At 40.9% G+C, this 8,654-nt stretch overlaps 1 protein-coding gene across 1 annotated transcript; it reads left to right on the top strand.

Annotated features, from left to right (window-relative positions):
* The first annotated feature begins 5,190 nt into the window (after nucleotides 1-5,190).
* LOC146639129 (E3 ubiquitin-protein ligase TRIM21-like) lies at nucleotides 5,191-7,123 on the top strand. Its single transcript, XM_085373474.1, has 2 exons — nucleotides 5,191-5,245; nucleotides 5,415-7,123. Exon 2 carries the CDS (start codon nucleotides 5,417-5,419, stop codon nucleotides 7,049-7,051), a length of 1,635 nt encoding a protein of 544 aa, XP_085229600.1. The 5' UTR covers nucleotides 5,191-5,245; nucleotides 5,415-5,416; the 3' UTR covers nucleotides 7,052-7,123.
* The last annotated feature ends 1,531 nt before the right edge of the window (nucleotides 7,124-8,654 follow it).

Raw genomic sequence — 8,654 nt, 5'->3', positions numbered from 1 at the left:
AAGGCCAGCCCACATCAGCAGCTATGCTCTGGTGGGTGGCTGTCCCCCCACCCCTTGCTGACACAAAACGTTAACTCTTCAGCCTGTGTGCCAGACCATAGACGTAATTGAGGTGGATAGTTGTTAAAAGTAATCTACATTACGCTTGTGGTTGCTCAAATTCAGTACAATGACATGTAAGGTGAAGTGATATAGATAAATATTTAAACTAATGAAGTGCATAGAGGCACTTGACCTGTGTGGAAGACTGTCGTCTTATTATGAGCCATTGTTGAGATATACAGCACACCTGTGAAAACAACTAATATGCTGAACCCTGTATGAAACATCTAAAAGTACATGATGGAGAAGCTGTGTTGAATATGAAAGTGTAAGACTTTGCCGCTGTGGGCAGAGCAACTACTGTGTGATGTTGCGTTGCGGGTTTTTTTTTTCTTCTGAGCTGATGAGCAAGCTACACATTATCAGATCAAGAGCTGTCTGAGAACTACTCAAAGGGAGGGAAACAGAGCTATGAGTGTGCACCGTTCCCGTGAGCAGTTTTCCTGCACCTTGACTCGTGTGTGTAGCATCAGCATCATGTGTTTGTTTATTTGTTTTGTTGGGTTAATAATAATTAAATAAACTGGTGATCATATTTATGGATCACCATGGCACATATCATCAGTCATGTGATTTATTTACGCAGATCACAAAGTGAGTGTGAATGTGTCTGACATCACAGTGTTTTTGTGCACTGTGCAAAAGTAATTGCCTTTGATTGTGAGTGACAGCGGTGATTTTGCAGGTCGCCAGCTATTGTAAAAAAAAAAAAAAAAAAAGAGTGAATAAGAGGGAGAATTTATATTGTAGGAAAAAAATAATCATAGGAAAAAGGTTTTGTGTTGATCAACCAAAAAAAACAACTATAATTTCATTTTCTGCTTTTAAGAAAGGATTGTTCACAAAAACAGAGAGAGAGAGAGAGAGAGAGAGAGAGAGAGAGAGAGAGAGAGAGAGAGAGATGTGTGTTGGTTAAGCAGTGATGATAATAATGAACATGTCTTAGTTTGTCACTTTCAGGTGAAAAGCAGACCTGAATCAATTTTCCACATGCAGCGGTCGGAAGAAAGTTATAGTTTAACATCATTGGAAACATGCAGGCCAAGTTTCTGGCTGACTTATTTACAGCGCCATGTGTCTCTCAACCTCACAAGCAAGTGCTCACTCCTCCCTGAGGAATGCAGCTCCAAAGAGCAATAACATGGCAGATAAAGACAGCAGCAAGTCCTGAGCAAAGAGTCCCAGCAAAGCAGCAGCAATGTGGACAAACAGCATCAAAGAAGAAGAGCAAACCCATCATCCTGACTGATCGGATGAATGGCACTGTGTTTACAACAAGCTGAAACTTCACTGTGCATGTGAAGAAAACGTCTTCTCACTCTGTTGTCCTCTCACTCTTTTGTCCTCTCCCACTTTAACAGTCCACAGCCGGCAGTTCTCCTTCAGCTTTGTCCTGTGTTCCACTGTCTCTTCTTGCCATTTTACTCCACAGGTGGCAAATGTCAAACTCCAACTGTTCAGTTCTCCTCAAACGTTTTCTTCACATGCACAGTGAAGTTTCAGCTTGTTGTAGTCTTCTGTAGTCTTCTCAATTATTTTTGAATAAATCCTTTATCATGAGAAATTATGAATCTGTGGCACTCTATTCTCCTGTCTCTTTCATCTCTTTCCCCTCACACCCAACTGGTCATAACACATGGCTGATATTCCCTGAGCCTGCTTGTAGTGGAGGTTTTCTTCACACTGTCGCAAAGCACTTCCTCATAGGTGGTTCCAGTTCCTGTATAGTCTAATATTTGCAGTCCCTGCCTTATAGTATAAAACGTGAACTGCGAATTGGTGCTATAAAAATTAAATCAAATCTCAACTTCTTCCCTTTCAAACATTTTCATTTTCTTCATCTATTTAATATGTAGGTGCTCAGCCCCACCTACACAGCAAACTACCAGGACTGTTTGACCACTGAAACATCAGAAATATTTATCTCATTAAATCTTCAATCATTCAGTCCTTGTCTAATTTCAGTCACGGATCCCGAGTCTGGCAAATGGCACACATGAATTATTCAACAGCTGAAGGAGCCTATCAGAGAACCTAACTCCTCTGTTGTTTAGAGGCTATCTTAGATAGTGGTGTAACTCCAACAGTCACAACCCGTTTAATGAATAAGAGTCTAGATAGAATAGCTTATCAGTCTTTACATGTGGAAAATGCTTTTTGACGCTTTAAATCTCCATGCACCACTTGAGGTTTAAGAAAACATCTGGTCAGATTTCACTGCAGGAGAGTAGAGCAAATACAATTCAAAAAACGTTCGCCTTTCAGAGACACGTCTCACACTCTGACATATTGAAAATATTCTCCAGGTAATGTATTCCTCTACCAGCAGATTTTCCTGTGGTGTCACTCAGGTGGGACCTCAGTGTTGGTTTTAGAGTGCCATTTAATGATCTTTAATAGAACTTAACAGCTTGTGTCCCACGTTTCTCCATGGCTTCCTATATGACAGGCCGTAAAATCCTCCTCGCTGTCAAATTACTCGGAAAAGAAGATGAGAAATGTTCTGTGCGGTATGTTAGTTTAAGAGTAAATGCATTAGTGTCTGAGATTTCAATAGCAGGAATTGCTTCGAAAAAGATATAAGTAAATTTTACACTCAGTTTAACTGTTTCTACTGTTCCGCGCAGTCTGATGAAGTTGCATTTCGTCTCCCTATTTCAGATTAAAGCACTCCTTTTAATCTGTGAACACCTTGACAAAGATGGAGTCATCCTTGCAAACTTTTGAGTGTTTCAAAGTCACGCTCTCTTAGAGTAAATCTAAAGCTACAGTGTCTGGGGAACAAAAACACTGCAGGGAGAGGACTCTCATTTGGCTTCAGTTCTCCTAGGGTTGCCATGTTCCCCAGGCTGATGGATGAAGGGAGAAACTCATCTCATGACTAATTATTTATCTTCCCTCCAGTAGTGTTGTGTCTGGGGGTTGAAAATAATACAACCCTCAGGTCTGACCAAGCAGTAAACAAACTAGAATGATGGAGTTAATAGAGTGTCTTCTTTCTTCCCTCTCTTGAGCATTGCTGCTGTACATAAAGCCTATAGACAACATGGCAAATTTTATTTCTCTTTTTTTAAAATCTGTTAAATTACCTATTGTTCTGTTTCTTTTTTCTGTAACGTGTTGTTAGAATGGCAGTTGCTCATTTTCTTTGTGGCCTAATGGCCGATCCACACTACTCTACAGGCTCCGTTTTTTTCTAGTTTTGGTTCTCTGTGGTGTCAGTGAGGGGATGTCTGTAGTGTTTTCATCTGAGGTACCAAGCTCTAGATGCTAGGACAGCAAAACTGTTGTCCAAGTCTTTTGATTGTGAAGGACAGCCAAAGAGAAGAGAGCTGCCTGAAATGTAGAGGAGTTCAAATGGTTTGATTCACATCGAAGCTGAACACAGAGCCTGCACCAAAGCCCAGTAAAAGCTAAATAAGCCTTATTTTGAGCTGTGATTCACAAAAGGTACTCTGCCAGTCCAAGATAAAAAAAAAATGGAGCTGATCGTGGGTGGTCATAGTAGGTCTATTTTGAAAAGAGTGCTACTTTATATGAATGGGTTTATGGTGACTTTTTGGGGCGGGGTATGGAAACAATGTGATCTTAAAGCCTTAATTTTATTTAAACCTTTCCTATCTGTGGTTTCAAATTCAAAATAGTGTTAAGATTACACACTGAGGACAGCTCACTACTCCATTTTGTGTTATTGAAGTAAACAACAATAGCCTAATTTGGAAAAGATTATGGAGCAGATTATGCTCCTCGCTGCTTGATGCAGCCATGATGCAATAGATCAGATTTACAAATCCCGCTGACTGGAATCAAGTCGTGGCTTGTTGGTGTAACAAACTTAGAATTTTGTGCAAATTGCTGCAAAATTATTGCACAAATGTTACCATTACAACATATGCTGTGCATCTGGAGGGAGACACATTGAGCACTTGTGAACACTGTTTTGTGTCTAACACTTCATATATTGCCATGTATTTTAGCAATTACTGCCAGCTTCTTTGTCCATTACTTTAAAAAGGAAAGCCTTTTGGAATTGGAAGCTTCTTTTTGATACACCATTTATGGTTTTAGTTTGTTTGTTTTTTAGTGTAATGTTCTGTTATAGCACAGCAGTACTCCAGCATTAAGTCAGTATTACAGTTTTTGTCTTGGACTCTAGGGTGTGCTGTAGAGGCAAGGCCTTTACTTTGGATTTACACTGAGTTCAAAACAGGGCAGACACCTTGCAAGAGGGATTCAATTCTAATAGGGAGGTCTGTGTCTTCAAACATTCAGCTCATGTGATCTGTTATTAATGCCTTCAATGTTAGAGCCACATGAGTCAAGTGGGAGGTGGAGGTTTTGGGGGCAATGGGGATAATGGGGAAGAAACAAAAGAAGGGAGGAAAAGACTTTGACTCTCATCCTGTGATGAACTGGTCACTGGATCATGCAGAGGAAGCTATGGTGCTGGGTCCTAGAGTTTCACTCAGCCCCCGATCAAAGGAAACACTGGATGATTCAAATGTCATTTAAATGTTTTATGGTAGTCAGGGCATTGAGTCGAGGCTTGAATAAGACGAGACTCAAGACGATCGTAATAGGTACGTGTGTGTGTGTGTGTCAGTATATATCATTCTCCATTCTGACCTCACATTCATTTTGCTAGTGTCCATAATTCTCCTGATTGTTTAGTCAGTCTAAACCCCTTTTAATTACACTGCGCACTGGTAGTCAGTCACTGAATTCATTATCAGCTGCTGAAGCTGCACCATGTGCTCACATCTACACAGAAAAGACTCACAAATACACAACCGTGAACACGGAAACAGGATATGAGAGAGATGACGCATGCAGCGTACGCCCACATCATGCGCCCACATAGCTAAGTACACACCTATCTAAATATCTTACTAGTATGCCAAACAGAATAAAAGCTGATTATTTGTACCACTAAAAACAGAAGTACAAGGGATTTATATATTTATATATATTTATATGCTCTCTATATTTGTGCGCACAATGGGTTAACTTGTCGCAGGAAGATGAGGAAATGGGAGTGGACTCAGAGTGACCTGTGAAAGAGAAACTAAAAGGAAAAAAAGAGCTGCACAGTTTTAACGGTCTTTTATGCTGCTGGAAGTCGAGTAAAGTCTTGATACAACAGGTAATTTTGCAATTTTTTTTAAGTTTCCAAGTTTCTTGTCTTTTGGTCGTGTCTTATAGGTTAGGCAGGTGGTCAGATAGTTAGGAAAACATTTTAAAGACAAACAATTTCTTGGTAATCTCACAGTTAATATTGAAACTCTACTGACTTTCACTATCTTTCCTTCTAGACATGGCCTCTCCTGCAAGTCTAATAGCTGAGGAGAATTTTCATTGTTCCATCTGTCTGAGTGTGTTCAGTAAACCGGTGTCAACTCCCTGTGGGCACAATTTCTGTATTGATTGTATCACAGGCTACTGGGACACCTCAAATCCATTAATAACATGTCCGTTGTGCAAAGAGGAGTTTAACATCAGACCAAAGCTTCGGGTTAATCATTTCATAGCCGAAATGGCAGCAAAGTTCGTGAAATCAGTTCAAGAAAAGTCTGCTAATATCACAGAAGAATCAGGAAATGGAAATGTGCTCTGCACGCTTTGCACCGGGGCGAGGCGCCCAGCCCTGCAGTCCTGCTTAGTGTGTATGATGTCCTATTGTCAAATACATCTCGAGCCTCATCAGAAACTTTTGGCCTTAAAAAAACACAAGCTTATTCACCCGGTTGAAAACCTGGAGAGTAGGATCTGCAAATATCACGGTGAACCTTTAGATTTGTTTTGCAGCGTGGATCAAATGTTTCTCTGTGATTCCTGCAAAGACAGGGACCATAAACAGCATAAGATAGTGACTCTAGAGGAGGAGGCTCTAATGAGGAAAGACCGGCTGGAATCAGAAAAAAAAGACGCGAATAAGATGATCGATGAACGTCAGCAGAAAATTTGGGAAATTGAACGCTCACTGGAGGCTAACAAAAATAATGCAGCGAAGGCACTGTCATGCAGTGAACATGTCATGACTGCTATGGTGGAGTACATTAAAAGAGGCCAAGCTGAGCTAGCGGATGTAATTGAGACAAAGCAGAGAAAAAAGCAAGCAGAGGCAGACGGCTTAATTAATGAACTGAAGGGTGAAATTATGCAAATAACCCAGAAAAGCCAGCAGCTTGACAACATTTCAGTCACAGACGACCCCTTCAGATTCCTTGAAAGTTACCTTTCACTTACCATCATTCCACCTCAAGTAAAGGACTGGTCTGATGTGACTCTTAGCTGCGACCCGTTTAAAATGCAGGAAGTTATGGCCTCGCTGGAGGCAACAGTCACAAGAGAAATAAGGATGCTCTGTGATCCCAACTTTAAAGAAGTCAGGCGGCACGCTGTGGAACTGACACTGGATCCTGACACAGCAAACTCTTATCTCTATATTTCTGAAGATGGGAAGCAAGTCACATGGGGAACCCAAAGGAGGCGTGTCCCAAAGAACCCAGAGAGGTTTGATTGTGTTCACAATGTCTTGGCAAGAGAAGGTTTCGCCTCAGGAAGATTTTACTATGAGGTTCAAGTAAAAGACAAAACACAGTGGGACTTAGGAGTTGCAAAGCAATCCATCAACAGGAGGGGGGACATAAGACTGAGTCCAAAGAATGGATACTGGACAATTTGGCTGAGAAAGGGAAACGAGTTCACAGCCAATACAGACCCTCCTGTAAATCTTCATGTGACGGAGGTACCTGAAAAGATCGGGGTGTTTGTTGATTATGAGGACGGTCAGGTTTCCTTTTATGATGTGGACACGAGGGCTAGCATCTTCTCCTTTACTGGATGTAACTTCACAGAGAAGATCTTTCCCTTCTTCAGTCCGTGTGCTACTAATGGGGCTGAAAACTCAGCCCCGCTGATCATCACTCCTGTCAGAAACAACAAGTGAGGTTTGAAGGGATTGACATGGTGAGTTGGACTTGGCGAGTGATTCCAACACTATTTTCCCCCCTCTAAAACTGCAGCCTGTCATTTTGTTTCTTCCCTCCATCGCTGTCAGCACTGTGTGTCATAATGTGTCACCTGGAAGACAGACAACTTCATGTCTATGCAGTCCCTAAGACATTCACTATCTGCTGCCCTCTGTGCAAAAGTGATACTCTGAAGCATTTCATGTTTCAGGGTTAAATAAATGGTCTTTATGAGCCAAAGTGGCTGTAGCAGTGTAAGGGGTACTGTAAAGTAATGTGTTCAGAATTTTTTTCAGGCATGTTACATCTGTTGCATCTGAATTTTGGGGTCATGACTTAACATGACTTTCTCCTGTTTTGGCTTCCCTTCATTGGCTTCCTGTTAAATCCAGAATTCAAAATCCTGCTCCTCACATACAAGGTCTTAAATAATCAGGCCCCATCTTATCTTAATGACCTTGTAGTACCATATCACCCTATTAGAGCACTTCGCTCTCGCTCTGCAGGCCTACTTGTTGTTCCTAGAGTATTTAAAAGTAGAATGGGAGGCAGAGCCTTCAGTTTTCAGGCCCCTCTTCTGTGGAACCAGCTTCCAGTTTGGATTCAGGAGACAGACACTATCTCTACTTTCAAGATTAGGCTTCAAACTTTCCTTTTTGCTAAAGCATATAGTTAGGGCTGGACCAGGTGACCCTGAATCCTCCCTTAGTTATGCTGCAATAGGTGTAGGCTGCCGGGGATTCCCATGATGCATTGAGTTTTTCCTTTCCAGTCACCTTTCTCACTCACTATGTATTAACAGACCTCTCTGCATTGAATCATATCTGTTATTAACCTCTGTCTCTCTTCCACAGCATGTCTTTATCCTGTCTTCCTTCTCTCACCCCAACCGGTCGCAGCAGATGGCCCCGCCCCTCCCTGAGCCTGGTTCTGCCGGAGGTTTCTTCCTGTGAAAAGGGAGTTTTTCCTTCCCACTGTCACCAAAGTGCTTGCTCATAGGGGGTCATATGATTGTTGGGTTTTTCTCTGTATCTATAAAGCGCCTTGAGGCGACTTTTGTTGTGATTTGGCGCTATATGAATAAAATTGAATTGAATTGAATTGAATTGAACAATAGCATACAAAATCCATTGAAATAAAATGATGGTCAGTTTCTCTCACATGATGCTAGATAATAATGAATTTCTCCATCGATTAATGTCAGTGAATTAAGATGTAAACTTTCAGCAGAACACACAAGGTGCAGCTCTGCAAAAGCTGCTTAGAGAGAGTTTAAAATGTAAAATGTGAGCAAATGAAATGTATAAATTAGTCTGTTTTCTCTTATCGCTTTAAAAACTTGTTTGTTTGTTTTTTAATCACAGTTTATAAATGTGTATTTTCTATACTACGTTGCCATAATGTCTATAGTCTGGCCACTAAAGAGGTTTACTGTAGGAGAGATCAATCAATTCACCTTCTGGATGGACTGTTTGACTGCTTGTTAATGTTGAATTTTAACTTTATGTCTATGTATTTCTTGAAGCACCAACTTGATACACATTTAATAATTGATCCCAAAACATTATATAAAATATTTAA

The sequence above is a fragment of the Diplotaxodon limnothrissa genome, linkage group LG2 (assembly GCF_057381915.1).
Source record: "Diplotaxodon limnothrissa isolate DT_005_m linkage group LG2, D_limnothrissa_male_GT1.1, whole genome shotgun sequence".
In the NCBI taxonomy this organism is placed as follows: Eukaryota; Metazoa; Chordata; class Actinopteri; order Cichliformes; family Cichlidae; genus Diplotaxodon; species Diplotaxodon limnothrissa.
Note: the sequence above shows the minus strand (reverse complement) of the source record. Positions and strands in the feature narration are given on the sequence as shown.